The following is a 17,149-nucleotide window of genomic DNA, read 5'->3' as shown; positions in this document are numbered from 1 at the left end:
TCAGACTACAGAAACAACAGATGTATCTTACTGAGGTCCATCTTAGGCATGTACAGACTTGTCACTTTTTCAGAAAGGAACCTCCCAGACCAATCACTGTTGATGACATTCAGATGACAAATGTTTCAAATATTTGGAAAGCATTATCTTGAGTGATTGGTCTTTGGACAAATAAATTGACTCCAGGATCAGCAAGGGCAGCCAGCATGGATATGTATATGAGTGCTCAAACAACCCATCTGTATCTTTACAAAGCTGAATGTCTACAGAACTGTGATTATCCCTTCTCTCCTACATGGATGTGAATCCTGAACTCTGTAAACAAGGCACATCAAACAACTAGAAATTTCTCTCTGAAATAGAAAGAGTGCTTTCTGCTCCATCCTTGGCATTTGTTTTCATGTCTCCAATCTGAAGGCCTTGAATCGTACCTGGTCCATCAGCATTGTGTCCCCAATTATCTGAGTGAGGTGGCTGGGAAACATAATTAGAATGGATGATCATTGTATACCTTGCCAGCTGCTGTATAGTGTATTGAACTCTGGAAAGAGCTGCTTAGACAGACCATGCCAGTGCTACAAATGTATTATGAAAGAAATTGTATTTTACTGTGACATTCAGCTAAGAGAACTAGAAACTGCAATTGCTGGCAAAACCTGTGATCTCCACTGACTTTGAAGACAGGTGCTGCCAAAAACTGATACAAACCATGAATAGCATCACAGAAAAACATCCAGTTACTGCAACAATGGACTTTAGTGCCCCCACCCCCGAACTATTCTGTACTTCCAAACTAGAACTACAGAGGCTCCTCCATGCCCAAAATGAATTATACAACAGCGTGTCTTCTTCAAACCTGAAAAATCATTATATTTACAGTATTTGATGCCAAATGAAAACATTCAGATGGCTCGAGTTTAAATAAATGTATTTTATCTGGTTTTATTATATTTGAAATCTAAATGCCAGTGGAATGCTGAGGATTTCACAGCGATTTAGTAAAATTGCCAGATAATTTGTTTGGTAAATTATAATTGAGGTTAATAGTAGTAAAAGCTATTAATGACCTTGTCTAAAGAACAGTCTCAGCATTCTCCAGTTTTGCAATACTATGATCCCTTGCTATGAAAAATTAATTTGGGCAACATCCCATGATTACGAATTATTTCAATGTAGTTGGTAATACTTTGAAATCTGGGCTTGATAACCATGTCTGAGCCAACATTTTTAAAAAGTTGGAACTCTCTTCTGAGTTGCACATGATTCTCCCAGAAGATTCCAACATATAATTTGAGAACCTCTGCACTAAGTCACATCACAATTTAATAGATAGTCCTTGTTTAACTACATTCAATTACATCAGTATGAAAAAGTAACTTTTTGAGCAATCCTCATATTTACAATCTTCCCAGGTCTGGAAAGGAAAGGAAAGCTTAAAATCATAAGCACAGTTGCAGTTTCACTTAGTGACTGCTTTGCTTGATGACTAATGCTAGGCCCAATTATGATTGCTAAACCAAGACTATCCATTTTGTCCAAACATAGATCTCTGGAATTAAGTTTCTTAACAAAAAAACTGTTCTATGGCTTACATTACGCATGACTTAAAAGTCATGGTTAAATGTTTCTAGTCCTCCCTCGAAAATGAAGGAGGTATAAGAGCATTCACTAATTTGTAATGCTGTAATTAGTAGTTTTGCTGGCTCCATTTTGTTCTCATCCTATGAAGTTCTTCTTTGAAATCAAAGGAATATCTCCCCTTATGTCAGTTTTATGGTCTTCATATCAATCCACAAGTTTTTCAAATTGTTTTTGAGAGCAGGGAGGAATAGAAAGATTCACCCAGCAGTAAAATTAATGGAATATTGACTAAAAGAAAGGAAATTGATAAACAGTCATCTCTGTTTGCTAGTCATTTCAAGCATGTTCAGTAAAGAATGCTGTAGTACAATAGTAGTAAATATTAAACATAGGACTACCATATCTGAACTGCAAAATCCAGACAACCACTAGATGGAAGCAGAGATCTAAAAACTACTCAGTGTTTATTTCCATTTAATGGTACAGTAATACAATTTTGCAACCCAAGTATGCCTGTCCTGGTTAAATTATACTTGGTGTGTTCAGTAAATAAGCGAATGGATAAATGGGTAAGATGCATAAATTCATTCAAAAGCTTAGAACATCACAATGCTAGAAAGAATTGCATGAGGATTTGTCTCTGTGTTCCATGCAAATACATTTCTTGAAAGGATGCAAAACTGATTTGAACACATTTTTACAGAAAGTCACAGTCCTCCTACAGGCCAGAGTAATCATCCAAAGGATTAATATAATACCATAATACTTCATTTATTAATTTTATTAGAACTACTATCATCATCTTATATATTCCCTGAGGTATTTTTGTAGTTTCTAGAGATTTATAAAAAACAAATAAAAAGTTATCTGCTATATATGCGTGTTTTATTTCCCCCCCCCTTTTTTTAATAAGCAAGAGTTTTCAAAGTAGAGTGATATATCAGGTACCTGAAGTTCTTTCATCTCTGCATGGGATTTATGATGCTTTTAGAAGGATACTTTTGAATCCTGCTGCTGCTTTAGGCATGCCCTGCCCCTTTCAGTTGTGTGTGTTGTTGCAACACATTCACTAAAAGGGGCAGTCCTTGGAATTCAATGCTGCAGCAAACTTTCATGTGTCTGACCCTTCTTTGGCGAATCCTTGCCGCTAGAAGTCTGTTTATCTGATTAAAACACATTTTTCAAATTCACAAGGTAATTAATAAATAAAAGATGCAAGATTAATTTCCCTTTTTAAAAACTCCTCTCAAAAACATCAAAATGGCTGAAATTAGGAAAGCTTTATTTTTAAGATCTAAGGATGTCAGTATTCAAATTATTATTAATATTGTCATAATATAGTACTACAGTTTTTCATGAAAAATAGGCTACGTGCTCTAACATCATATTCTAGTTTAAAGTAAAAAAAAAAAATACCCTAGAAACTTGTTTTGAAAGTAAAGAATTATTAGATTATTCTAGTTCTAATAATCCAATGTTTCCCAAACTTGACCCTTTGAAGATGTATGGACTTCAACTCCCAGAATTCCTCAACCAGGCATACTGGTTGGGGAATTCTAGGAATTGAAGTCCATGCATCTTAAAATAGCCAAGTTTGGGAAACACTGTAATAATCTATGGGTATTTTTCTCAACATTCAGTGGGTCCAGAGAGCAGCCTGTCCTTGCATATTTCTTATTTTCAATAGCCATGCAAAGATTTAGGAAAGCTCTTGTTAAAAGCGTCTTCTCATTTATGTTCTCAACAAATAAGAGAAAATATCTGTATGTGATGAGTCGGAACTCTACCATATAGTATTGACTGAAATGTATGTTTGAAGGAAGAGGTCTGAAATAATGTGGCAGAGCTGGGACAACAATATACCCAATAGCCAGGATAACTCTCTTGAGCTATGAAAACCAGTTACTCTTCTCTAAGTAGCAATGTTCTTGCTACAATTTTCTCTTTTTGCCCTCTTTCAAAGCTTTTGTGGATAGACAGACTAAAGCTCCATAGTCACAGACCTAATTAAATATTTGCCAGAAGGGTGAATCCTTTGTGATATGAATAGAAGGCAAGCATCTAAGGTAAATAAGAGACCTATATTTATAATTCTCTTTCTCATTCATGGATGTTATCTAAGGACAATATGGCAGCTAAGGGCCAAGGTTCAAAAGGCTGTTGGCTGAGAAACTTTCTGTTGCTGAAGAAAAAGAGGCAAACTGAACATAGTCACCCCATGCCGATTGAAATCTATTCCATGTCTCTATCACAATTAAATTTTGAGCTTGCAATGGAAAATCTGATCAAGTAAACTTTTCCATACTTGCGTTGCTTTTAGATTTAAGCAATCTACATTCTTCTAAGACCAAAATGTAATTTGAACACAATCTATGTGACAATATACACTGTAATTTACCATTATTTATTTATTAAAATTTCTATGCCGTCCATCTCCCCTACAAGGTGACTCTGGGCGGCTTACAAATTATCCAACAGGTGAAAAATCATTAAAAGATTAAAATGAATCAGCATAAAAATATTATTAAGAGCCAAATGGGACAGAAATGAGATCTTCTTACTCCTCAGCCACTTCCAACAGTGACTGCCCCCTCCCCCAGGCCCAGCTGGCAAAAGCCAAGTTTTCATATCCTTCCGGAAGGCCAAAAGGGAAGAGGAAGTTCTCCCCTCTGATGGAAGAATGTTCCACAAGGATGGGACCACAACAGGAAAAGCTCTTCTCCTTGATCCTGCCTGCTTCAATGTTAGCAGATGTGATCTGTAGCAGGCCTCCTCCGCTCCCACAAGTGGAGCAGGCTTGTCCCATCAGGGAAAGACGGCTCCTCAGATACCCTGGACCCATGCCATGTAGGGCTTTAAAGGTAATGACCAAGACCTTGCTTTGTGAATTCATCTCTTTCCATCTGCATGAGCTCTGAATTCCTTACTGGAAAGTCATGCTTGATTAACTAATTCTCTAATGGACTAATTATCAATATTATTCCCCATTTGGTGAGATGTTCTGTCAACTGGACAACCTTTTAAACCAAGGAAAGATCCATGAAATTCAAATAATAATCTTTTGACAAATCCAGGGTTTATCAAATACCACCTTTACTATAGTCTGTCAGTTAATTATTTTCCTAATGGCTACTTAATGCTGTTATCCATAGGTAGCCTAGAGAAAATATAACTGATTCAGTTTTGAGCATATCTAAAACAACTCATGAAAATAAGTTAATTTCGCAATCCTATTGATCCTTTGTATCATACCCTGATCTAAGCAACACATCAAATACATTCCTAAAAATTGCAGCCATTGCAAAGAAAGTGATCCTAAGAGTTGCACAAAAATATCTGCAGAACACAATTTTCCCCCCATTTGACTTAGCAGAAGAAATAGTTTTTCAATATAATTTTCCTGGCTTTTTTAATTTTATAAATGCAATTCAAATGAAAGATTTCATTTCATAATGAACTTGCAGGACATTGATGCTAAAAAATCTAGGGGAAATGCCCATCTTCTAGACAGGATGCTCAGTGTGGAAAGATGAAACCAGACTGAATACAGAGTTACTTCTGAATAATGGATTGCCTTCTCTTTTTCATAAATATCAAAAATGAAGAAATATAGTTCACTCAACTTTTTGCTTCTGGAAAAACAACATTGCTAAACTCCACGAGCAGGCAGCCAACCTCCACTTAGCCCTGACATGAAGCTAACAATAATATGGGGGTGGGGGCGGAAGAGAAGAATTGGAGGTCCCCTTGGTGTGAGAAAAGCACACATAGAAATAAGCCAACACAGAGGACTTTTCTGTAAACACAGTATAATTTGTCCAAAGCCTTTAACACCCCATTCTGCTGTGAATAGCACAGTCTATGTGGGTTTCTGCCTAACTGAAGAGAGTACTGCATTTTTGATCCCCCAAATTATCCCCAAATCATTGCTGCAAGCAGTAGGGTTTATTGTCTGCTTCAATTTGGAAGGCGAAACTCAAGAGCCAATAATTACTTTGTGTCATATGAACACAAAGAACATTCTGATTCCTCCATAAATCTATCAAATCGTCAGAGCGCAATAAGAGGCAGAAGCTGCAGAGAGAAGAAAATGGAGTCAAACGCTGAGCCATCAAGATACAATTTGCGGCTTCAGCCTTCAACGCAAGGAAATCAGAACAGAGAGAAACTCCTTAACCCAGAACACCTTTGTACAGTCATACTAGGAAGCCAAAGCAGAATCTGCATTAGAAGAATTTGACGCCCCGCCCATCATTCAGAGTGAATATTTCAGCCTTATGCTCCTGTTGTAAAGCCTGCAGAGCTCGGAGGAGTACTAATTCTTCCAAACCATGGAATTCTAGAAGAGAATAAAAAACATCCTTGGTTGAGAGAAAGTCACCTATGATTTAAATACAAGATAATACAAAAATTTGCTTGAGGACAGAATTGGTGGCAACTTACCTAGCAATACAGAGAATGAGGAAAAGGCATCTTGCTAGAGCTCTGAATTTGCATGTTATAGACACCTAAAGCTCATCGCCCCAACTTAGGACAGCATAACCAATTTAGTTATTTAATATTTAGGCCAAAGAATTTACTTTCCAACCACGTATTATGAAATATTCACCACTATTGAAAATTTACTTGCTTTGGCATAAGAATGTTTTATACAAAGTATAGAAAAGAGATACCTTTGGATGACCTGTGGCAGAAACAGCATGGGGATACTATGCCCAATTATTTGTTTGAATTTATATGGCCACCCATCTCATAAGAAGTTATTTTGGGTGATGTACAGAAAAATAAAAAAAGACTATGAAAACATACTTGTATTCTTTTTTTTTTAAACAGACATAGGAGACTCAAACTTATATTCATTCATCCATGTTGTTCTTGACTTTCACTGAATTCCATATCATTGATCATGTATTCTTCTGGATCAGCCCTGGGAGTTGGGGGTGCGTGGCATATACTAGTTCTCCCCCTTCTTTTGGGGTTGCCGCAGTCAGTGTTGATGGAGAATGAAAATCTAGCCCCTTGTGAGGTGTTACAGGTTTGGCACTCTCTCCTGTTTAACATCTGCATGAAGCCACTGGATGAGGCAAACAGTTTTAGCTTGAGATATCAGTGCTCAGCTTTATATTTCTACTCCAGGTCACCTGAGTGAAGCTATGGAAGTTCTTATCTAAATGTCTAGAGGCCATGGGGGCCTGGATGGGAAAGCTCAACTCAAGCAAGATTAAACGGATTTGGGGTTTTGGACTTTCTAGTCCCAAGACTCTCAATTTTTAGTTCTGGATGGGGTAGCACAGCTTCAGATAGAGCCACTGCTCAATCATCCTGAACTAACAGGTCCTGCTTAAAAAACAAATGACAGTTACTGCTAGAATTTTTGCACACTGGGCATGGGCAATTAATGGTACTGATTATTTGAGCACATCTGACACTATGTTCCACAACTTGCACTGGCTACAGTCTGGGTTCAATTCAAGGTGCTGGTTCTTTCTTTGAAGCCCTGCATAGCTTAGGGCTGGGCTATTTATAGAATCATCTCTATCCAGTAGTTTCTATCTATCTGGCAGAAGGGCTATGCTGTACTATTGGCCGAACAAAGTTGGCTGGTTGGGCCAATAGGAGAGCCTTTTCTGTTGTGACCCTTGTCCACTGGAAAATCAACCACCTGGAGATTAGGCTGGCCCTAATCCTGCTAGCCTATTATAAGACTTCAAAGATCTGATTCTGTGCTCAAGCTTGAGGCTTTGAGTGTGTGACGGAACCCATCTCCTGGTTATGTTGAGGGATTTTTAAATGATTTTCCAGCTGCTGTGAGCTTTATTCTTTATTTTATTTTGTATCTGCATATATTTTCTATTTATTTAATTCAAATATAAATTGTGAGCTACCCAGAAGTACCCCTTTTGTACTTCATATGGACAGCCATATAAGTCAATTGAGACAAAGAAGTGAGTCCTCCTGGACTCTCATTTTCTGCTCTATGGGCAGAAGGCCACTGTTGCCAGGAGAGCCTTTGCACAGCTTCATAAGTAATCCTAATTTTTTAGGATTACATAAGTAGGTAGATTGTTGCAAAACAAGTTTAGACATTTCAGATAGTTCTCAAATTGTCTTTTTCATTACTTAGCATAGCACAAATGGAACCAAATTAAAGGCATGCTCACTGATCTGGAACACAGTCAAAATAATGACCCCTACGCCCTGACATTTCATTGATAAATGGAAACAAATTAATCACAGAAATATTGAGGGCATGAATCTAGTTTGTAAGAATTAAAATCCAATTAATTTAGAAAATATGAAGTATATATTTATATATAAGTATATATATTTCTCTGTTGCTGTGAAAACTATTTATCTCTCTTCCATTTAATATAAGAAACTTAAAATAACTTTTAAAAATTCAGCAGGGAAAGAATGTGGACAGCAAGAAAGGTTCTCTGGATTAAAAATGAGGCAAAGAAACACAAACAATTTATCTCTTTCGACACTGTCATATATCACTATAATGGGAAATGTACCAGGTGAAAGTTACCTTCTTCCTCTGTATCCTCGCCATTGGATAACTCATAGAGTGTGAAAACCGAGTTTGTCAATCCATTCTTCAAAACCTGGAAACGGGGAGGGGCAGGTGGAAAAATGCAATACTTGATCTTTGATATCATTGAGTTTTATATTCCAAACTTTTTTTCCCTGCTAAGGATATTCACAACAATTAAATATAAATAAAATATGAAAATATGTAACAAACATTTGTAAGAAATAGATTATTACATCTTGCTAATAAAATTTAGCCAAAATAGCTGAAAAACAATTAAAGCAACTGAAAAGGTCAAGTGCAAGGAAGTCTCCTGAGAAAACCATTGTAGATTTGGGAACACCAATAAAAAAGCCTTTTTGTCATCAGTCTAACTTCTGAAGACATGGCTTTGGGAGAAGAATTTCAGACATCAATCTCATCTAGACAAACTCAGGTGGATAAAAGCTATTGATCTACTTTTTGGATTCCTATCCACGTACTGTTTTAAAAGATAAACTTTAGCATTATGAAATAGAGAAGTTTCCTGTGAAATGATTAACAACTTGACAACTAAGTTTAACATTAAAAATGAGATAATATTCAACATTTACAAAAACTATTCATGAAAAATAATATAAAGTTTGCTTGTTATGATTACAGATAGTTTGTACTTTCACAGCTATACAAAATTGTTCCAGGAACTCCACACCCTGGTCATCTAAATTTTCTTTTAAAAATATGACAAAAGGCAGAAGACGTTTGTGTTGTGATGGTGGAGATATGATAGAAAAGAACTGTGGGCTTAATTAAGCTTAAACTTTAATTAATTTTGCATTGCTACCCCAAAAAGTATTGCTCTTACCCATTGGTAAATTAGCTTGCCCCATTCCTCCGGACATCGCCACAGGATAAGAAAGCTAGACTTGTTCTTGTCAAGCCATTCAAGATTCCCTGGAATGAAACATAAAATATCTCTATTATTAATTTATGTTAAAAACATAATATTTTTTTTTACAGAAATAATGGATTCAGCCCTAGCTATCCTAGCAGCCTGACTTACTTCTAGATAAGTCTTAAGGATGCATGTCTTGTCACATCTACTTTGATGTTAATCTTAATGAAATGAAGGAGATATGTATATTTCCAGTTAATTACGGTATATTTACAATTAGAGAGGCATTTTACTCTCAAACCTACCTTTTTTCCTGAGCTCCTCTAACACAACAAGGATGGATTCCAGTGAGAGTTTTCCTGTTCCATAGTTAAGAAAATATTAAGCACAGGATAAAATGTGATAAACTACTTAACTCAAAAGGAATTCAAGATTTGGGATTGCAACATTCAATATGTTAATGTAGCATTATGTAGCCTCAAACAATAAAATCACCATGCTTCTGATGCAGCACATACTTTAATCCTCCCATCAACTGTATCATGCAGCTAATAACCATGAGTACTATTTGGCCATAGAATGAGGAGGAATGAACAGAATATTTATGCAGCCCAGAATTTTGACTGTATAAGCACAGTAAGAAGCTGGCAGCAGTTGTAACTAAACTTCATGATATAAGATTTTGATAATAAAATTATTATCTAAAATTCTATGGAAAATTCCTATTAGAAAAAAAGTTTTTTAAAAATTACAGGAACATCAGAAAATTTGATAATCAATATCTTACAAAACCAAATCTAAAAGCACTGCAGTGGAAAATTATTTTCTAGTGAATATTGTAAAGCTGTTATACTTTTTACAGTGTCAGTTAAACTAAAACTAAATTATAGAAAAATTGATATACAAAACTCTTCATCAAATTCTGTGTAATTGTGTAATGTTTTCTTTTCCAAGCCATCAATATCTTGGCAAAAATAAGCATCACTTGAGCATTTTATTTTTAACACAGCTTCAGAGAAATCAATATCAAGGCATTCTATGTGATTTCAGAGCAGAAAATGGCATTTAAAATAGAGATTTAAATCAAAACATTTTTAGAAATCAAGAATTTATTTTCCTCAGCAGAACTAAAAAAACTTGTATTATCCTAACTTAAGGTAAAGTGGTTTACCTAAAAAACAGAATTATTTTAGAAGGCAAATCTATTCTATGTACTTTTCACAAATCATACAATCCTACATCTAGAACCACATCAATAGCATACTCAGTTAATGCTACAATCTCATATTGCTTCAAACTTGAACTTTTCACTGACAAAGAGGCCAACTCTTTTATCACCAGGAATTGGATGAATTCCTTGTCACATCACCAAAGCTGGTCAGACAGACTCACAATAGTAGAGGAAGGATACGCTGCAATTTCCAATTGTTGAACAGTGGACTCTCTTGAGCCTCTGGAACAGTCATAGTATAGAGCTTGTTGAGGCGGCAATATGAGAGCACTAAGGAACACCATGCTGTCAGCTGTTTTTGCCTTGTATCCACATTGGGCTGCAACCTAAAACACAAAAAGGAAACAAGATGTACTATAAAAGAAACTGTCATCTCAGAAGCTCAATAATTTTAACTGCCAAATCAGAATCAAAAAGTAGAACTTCCAGAATCATACCCCAAGTCTTGGTACTTTACTGAAGATAGCAAAAATTGACTAAAGATCTGAATAAAATACAAGAAATCATCCAACAAGAAATCATCCAAATTAATCCTGTTATTTTAAATACCCCGAGTTGAAGTTTCCATAATTGCCAACAAAATTATACATTCTTTATGATTTTTCCAAACTTCCATAAGATAATTTGCTTTACAATTTTAGTGAGATTGTCCAGAGTCAAATAATTTAACCAACCCAGTTTTTATATGCATGGTTGCCAGTTTAATCTGCCTAAAATACTGACATTTTTGCAGCCATTATCACCCAAATATTATCATGGATCTAACAGTCTGACTGGAAATAGTACACCAAAGCCACCTAGAAAATGCCCTTCAAATAAAAGAAAAAGTAAAACTGTATCAGCAACCATTGGTGTTATCAGTTCAGATAAGGATTTGTGAGCAAGAAGTATTTTATGTACTTCCTTTTGGCAGGTTTTTACTGTTTCCCTAACTGATTATTTGTGGCTATCAAAGACTGATGGCAAAAGACTTCTCCAATTTAAAATCTATTTGACGTAGGCGCTGAATCCAAAGAACTTATAATTTTCGTATGTTTTTCTTATCTCTTTTGCTCTGAGAAGTTCTCTGGATTTCCTGTTTTCTTCTGTTCCCTTTCCTTTATTTTTCATTTTGTTTTTAGTTCCGAGGCCCCAATTTTATTTCCAAATCTTTTATTTTTTGTTACTTCACCACTCCTTTTTTCTGATTTTTTTCTTTTTCTTTTATGACAGTCTATCTTTGGTCAATGAAATGTCTAGTTAACTTAATCAATGCCCAGGTAGCTTAATCTTTCTAATGCCATGATGTTTCCTGGTAGCTGATTCTTTCTCACAATTTCATGTTCTTCCCTTCTACTATTTGGCAGACGATTAAAGCATCACGCTATCTTATAATCTATATCCTATAACAATTATTTAATATTCTCCCTCGTTTATTGCCCTCTTTCCAGGTAGTATTTCTGCATCATTGTATCATTCAAATTCTATCTACTATGTGGAAGAGACAAGACAGTAGGGAAGTACTAGCAGGAAAGAGATCTGTTTTACTGGTATTTCTTCTCCTTATAAAATATATGCTCCTTCCTCTCAACTAAAACTTTGGTTCTTGCTATATTCACCTCCCTCTCCCACACTGATTCTGAAACTCTCCTCTCTGAGTGCACCTCAATCTTCACTGCTGTATTCGAAGTTTTGCTATCAAGCTTTCATCAATTGAGATCAGAGGCAGTCCCTCAAAACCCCAAATGGGCTTCTTATTCAAATCCATTATTTGCTTTCATATTTAAAATTCCATAGCTTTCCTCCTATCTTATTTTATGCAGTTTTTCTCACTATACAAACCATACTCTTCCAAATCCCTTACCCTCTATCACAGTTCCATCCATTTTTTGTGATCTCTAGGTTCTACCATTTCTAGGTTCTACCGTATCTCACGACCTAAAATGGACACCCAACATCAAAAACGTCATCAAAGAAGCACAACAAAGAATGTTCTTTCTGCGCCAATTCAGAAAGCTCAAACTACCCAAGGAGCTGCTGATACAGTTCTACTGAGGAATTATTGAGTCTGTCATCTGCACCTCTATAACTGTCTGGTTTTGTTCTTCAACCCAACAAGACAGACACAGACTTCAGAGGATAATTAGAACTGCAGAAAAAACAATTACTACCAACCTGCCTTCCATTGAGGACCTGTATACTGCACGAGTCAAAAAGAGGGCTGTGAAAATATTTACAGACCCCTCGCATCCTGGACATAAACTATTTCAACTCCTACCCTCAAAACAACTCTATAAAGCACTGCACATGAGAACAACTAGACACAAAAACAGTTTTTTCTTGAACGCCATCACTCTGCTAAACAAATAATTCTCTCAACATTGTCAAACTAGTTATTAAGTCTGCATTACTATCACCCATCTCCTCCCACTTATGACTGTAACCTTGTTGCTGGTATCCTTAAGATTTATATTGACTGTTTCCCTATAACTATCATTAAGTGTTGTACCTTATGATTCTTGATGAATGTATCTTTTCTTTTATGTACACTGAGAGCATATGCACCAAGACAAATTTCTTTCTGTGTCCAATCATACTTGGCCAATAAAGTATTCTATTCTATTCTATCTCCTATGCCTAAAATCCTCTTAAAAATCTTAGTGACATCTTTCTATTTCTTTAAATGTTTCCTTGAAATCTAAATTTCTTCACAATCTTTGACATAATCTAGTATTCTTACTCCCAACACTAGCCATGTTTTAAGTACCCACAGTTGCATTTCCCCAATATATCCTATACAATCCTTTGTCTTTTCATTCAACTATTTTTCTACTTGACTATTTCAAGTTCAGATCCTTGGGGAAAGAAGTGTTTTTTTGGGGGGCGGGAAGGATTTTGTATGAAATGCGCTACACTGAAGACACTATTAACAACCATAGACAGGTCAGGTCATATATATTCCATTTTGAATGCAATAATCCTAATTTTGTTTCAAACTAGATTACAGAAAAAGTGGATCGTGTTGATCAAATTAGTGTTTGTCTTTATGCATTTATTAATACATGGATGGGAAACCTGATACCTTTTGGCTGTTGAACAACTCCCAATGCCTCTCATCACTAGTCATGCTGCTGGTTATGCTACTTTTGAGTTATAGATCAGCCCCGGGAGCGGGAGGGAGTTCCCTCGGTGAGCTGGTTTAGTATTACAATTAATGCAGGGATACAAAGTTTCCTCCAGAAATCTCGTAATTCAAACGCTCCTGGTAGTTGGGGGGGGGGATCACGTTCACACACACACACACACACACACACACACACACACACACACACACACCCCACCATCCGGAGCGAAACCTGGTAATCTTTTTTTCGAGAGAAGAACAGAAGCAACAGTCGTGGATCGTCTCGAAACAGGGCAAGAGGGGGACTTTCTACGGAAACCAGGGCTCCGACGGGGCACCTCCAACACGTGCACCCACACCGTGCCTCGAAGAAAAGAAGGAGCCCCTTAATCTCAGGGACGCGTAGGATGGGGAAGACCCGGGACTCACGTAAAGAATGGCGGGAAACTGTACTGCCAGGGCCACTCGAAACTCATCATCGCCGCTGAGGCCGAACGGAACCTCCGCCTTGGAGGACTAACTTCTGGTCCGTCCTACAAATAATTCCACTTCCCTTCCTGCTTGCAGGAAGCCCCGTTAAAGGGCTCCAAGAAAAATGCAACCCCAGGACGAGTCAATAGATCTATACCAAACAGAAGCTTCCGGGTTGGGTGGTGCATGGCTGAATTTTTTTTTGTTTGCGGCTTGTTTGGAAGAGAAGTTGCAAGTCTGCGGAGCGCACAGCCTGGCAGCTTGTAGTCAAGCAGCGGCTGTTAAATTTAAATGGTTGGGAGCGCTGGAAGGTTTTCTAAGCAGTGTGATTTCTTTCGGTATACTCTGTTCTCTCTGTTCTGCAATTTGGCGAGAGGTGCCCCGCCTACATTTCAAAGCAAAAAAAAAAAAAAAACCTGACTTGAATGCAGAGTGTGTATTAAGATTTCATTAAACCTTATTTGCAAAAAGCTCCATAGCAACGTTGGTCCCAGTCTGCTTTGTTTGTTTGTTTGCTTGTTTGTTTTTGCTCTCGCGCGGAGCTGAACATTCTTTTTCAATGGTGAAGCTGTCGGGAGATGCCTGTGAACGCGTTCTGTATTAATTCGTCTTTCTCTCTTAAAAGACTCCACTTCCCGGGAGTCTTAAAATAAAAAGAAAAGAAAAGAAAAACTGTCTACAGATCAATAAGAAATAATAGAAACTGGGAAGAGCAATTGAAATATTTGGGGTCCATTTAAATCAGCTTAATCTACAGGTGACATGACCTACAAGTAAATCGCAGACTGGATGCTGAAAGGAATAGGTCATATACAGTATACAAGCAAATTTTCCATTGAACAGAATGTAAAAAGAATACATTTTAAAATTAATGTACAGCCTATTACTCAAAGAGGTCTGTATTACTGGTATGGCCAAAGTCCACTTTGTTGTACTGTACAATATACTCAGGCAAAATAGAATATAGAGATTTCAAGTATATTATTTATAATAAGTATTTCTGATACATTTGACCTTCGAACCGCTACATCCAGCTGCAGGGAGGCGGAAGCGATGAGGTGGTTCCGCCTCAGGCGCCTGATGGATCCGGATAGGTTCCAGACGGAGCTTGGGCCATTCCCTGAGGCTCTGGCTCACAACTCGGCTGAAGACCTGGTGGCCTGGGATAGGGCGGCTGCTGGAGCTTTGGATCAGGTCATGCCTTTGCGGCCTCTGACCTGGCGCCGATCCCACTTGGCTCCCTGGTTTACCGAGGAGCTGAGGGAGATGAAGCGCCGGAAAAGACGCCTGTAGAGCGGTTGGAGGGCCAGCCTTTCCGAATCCGATCGAACACTGGTGAGGTCTCATATTAAGACCTACCTAGTGGCGATAAAAGCGGTAAAATTTAACTATTTTTCCACTCTTATTGCATCATCAGATAACCGCCCGGCCGCTCTGTTTAGGGTGACCCGCTCCCTGCTCCATCTGGGAGCATGGGAGGACCTCTTGGGGGGTAGGGCCGAGGACTTTGTGCAGTATCTGTATGACAAAATCGCTCAAATTTGGGAAGACTTGGGAGGGATGATGGAGGCAGGTCTTGAGAATGTTATATGGGAGGAGTTTGACCCTGTGACTCCCGAAGATATGGACAGGATTCTGGGTAGACTTAGCATGGCCACATGTTTATTGGCCCCGTGTCCCTCCTGGTTGGTGCTGGCTTCTCGGGAGGTTACATGAGGCTGGCTCCAGGGGATTATTAATGCTTCATTGAGTGAGGGTGACTTTCCCGCCACCTTGAAAGAGGCGGTAGTGAGGCCTCTCCTTAAGAAACCTTCGCTGGACCTGGCAGCGTTAATAATTTATCGTCCAGTCTCCAACCTCCACTTTGTGGTGAAGATTGTTGAGAGTGTGGTGGCGCGACAGCTTCCCCAGTACCTGGATGAAACAGTTTATCTAGATCAGTTCCAGTCGGGTTTCAGACCTGGGTATAGTACGGAAACGGTATTGGTCGCATTGGTTGATGATCTCTGGAGGGCTCGGGACAGGGGTTGTTCCTCTGTCCTGGTCCTATTAGACCTCTCAGCGGCTTTTGATACCATTGACCATAGTATCATGCTGTGCTGGTTGGAAGAGTTGGGAGTGGGGGGGGCACCGTGTTGCGGTGGTTCTCCTCCTTTCTCTCCGACCAGTTGCAGTCTGTGTTGGCAGGGGGGCAGAGGTCAACTCCGAGGCGTCTTATGTGCGGGGTGCCACAAGGGTTGGTCCTCTCGCCCCTTCTGTTCAACATTTATGTGAAGTCGCTGGGTGAGATCATCCGTGGTTTCGGGGTGAAGTACCACCAGTACACTGATGACACTCAGCTGTACATCTCCACCCCAGGCCACCCCAATGATGCCCTTGAAGTGATGTCCCGGTGCCTGGAGGCTGTGCGGATCTGGATGAGGAGAAACAGACTCAGGCTTAACCCGTCCAAGACCGAGTAGCTGTGGTTTCCAGCATCCCGATATAGCCAGTTGGTACATCACTGACTATTGGGGGCGAGTCGTTGGCCCCCACGGAGAGGGCTCGCAACTTGGGTGTCCTCCTGGATACACGGCTGTCTTTAGAAGAACATCTGACGGCTGTAGCCAGGAGGACTTTCTATCAGGCTCGCCTGATCCGCCAGTTGCGTCCCTTTCTGGATCGGAACTCCTTATGCACGGTCACTCATGCCCTTGTCACTTCCTGCCTGGACTACTGTAACGCTCTCTACATGGGGCTCCCCTTGAGGAGCACCCAGAGGCTCCAACTGGTCCAGAATGCGGCGGCGCGGGTAGTTATGGGAACGACATGGCGCTCCCATGTAACATCTCTCCTGCGCGAGCTGCACTGGCTCCCAGTGGTCTTCCAGGTGCGCTTCAAGGTATTGGTTACCACCTTTAGAGCACTCCATAGCTTAGGACCTGGGTACTTACGAGACCGCCTTCTGTCACTGGTAGCCTCTCACTGGCCAGTACGCTCCCACAGAGAGGGGCTCCTCAGGGTGCTGTCGGTCAAACAGTGTTGACTGGCAGCCCACAGGGGGAGAGCCTTCTCTGTGGGGGCACCTGCCATTTGGAACGAGCTCCCCACGGAGATACAGAGGATCCCGGATTTGCGCACTTTCCGCCATGCCCTCAAGACTTTTTTATTCCAACAAGCTGAGCTGGCCTAACTCTTTTTAATTGCTTAATTTTAATTTGTTTTTAAAAATGGGGTGTTTTAATTAGTATGGGCCAAATTTGTTTAATATGTTTTAAATTGTCTTTAAATTTTATATTGTATATGTTTTATTTTGGCTGTTCACCGCCCTGAGTCCTTCGGGAGAAGGGTGGTATATAAATCCAAATAAACTAA

At 38.9% G+C, this 17,149-nt stretch overlaps 1 protein-coding gene across 1 annotated transcript; it reads right to left on the bottom strand.

Annotated features, from left to right (window-relative positions):
• Nucleotides 1-3,969: 3,969 nt before the first annotated feature.
• On the bottom strand, nt 3,970-13,910 carry VPS25 (vacuolar protein sorting 25 homolog). The gene is made up of 6 exons (XM_034416197.3): nt 13,754-13,910; nt 10,402-10,547; nt 9,296-9,349; nt 8,961-9,049; nt 8,114-8,189; nt 3,970-5,920 (listed from the first exon to the last, which is right to left on the bottom strand). Exons 1-6 carry the CDS (start codon nt 13,801-13,803, stop codon nt 5,808-5,810), a joined length of 528 nt encoding a protein of 175 aa, XP_034272088.1. The 5' UTR covers nt 13,804-13,910; the 3' UTR covers nt 3,970-5,807.
• Nucleotides 13,911-17,149: the final 3,239 nt, after the last annotated feature.

Source organism: Pantherophis guttatus, chromosome 4, assembly GCF_059756535.1.
Source record: "Pantherophis guttatus breed Tessera chromosome 4, ASM5975653v1, whole genome shotgun sequence".
Classification (NCBI taxonomy): Eukaryota; Metazoa; Chordata; class Lepidosauria; order Squamata; family Colubridae; genus Pantherophis; species Pantherophis guttatus.
This window is presented reverse-complemented; position numbering and strand designations above follow the sequence as displayed.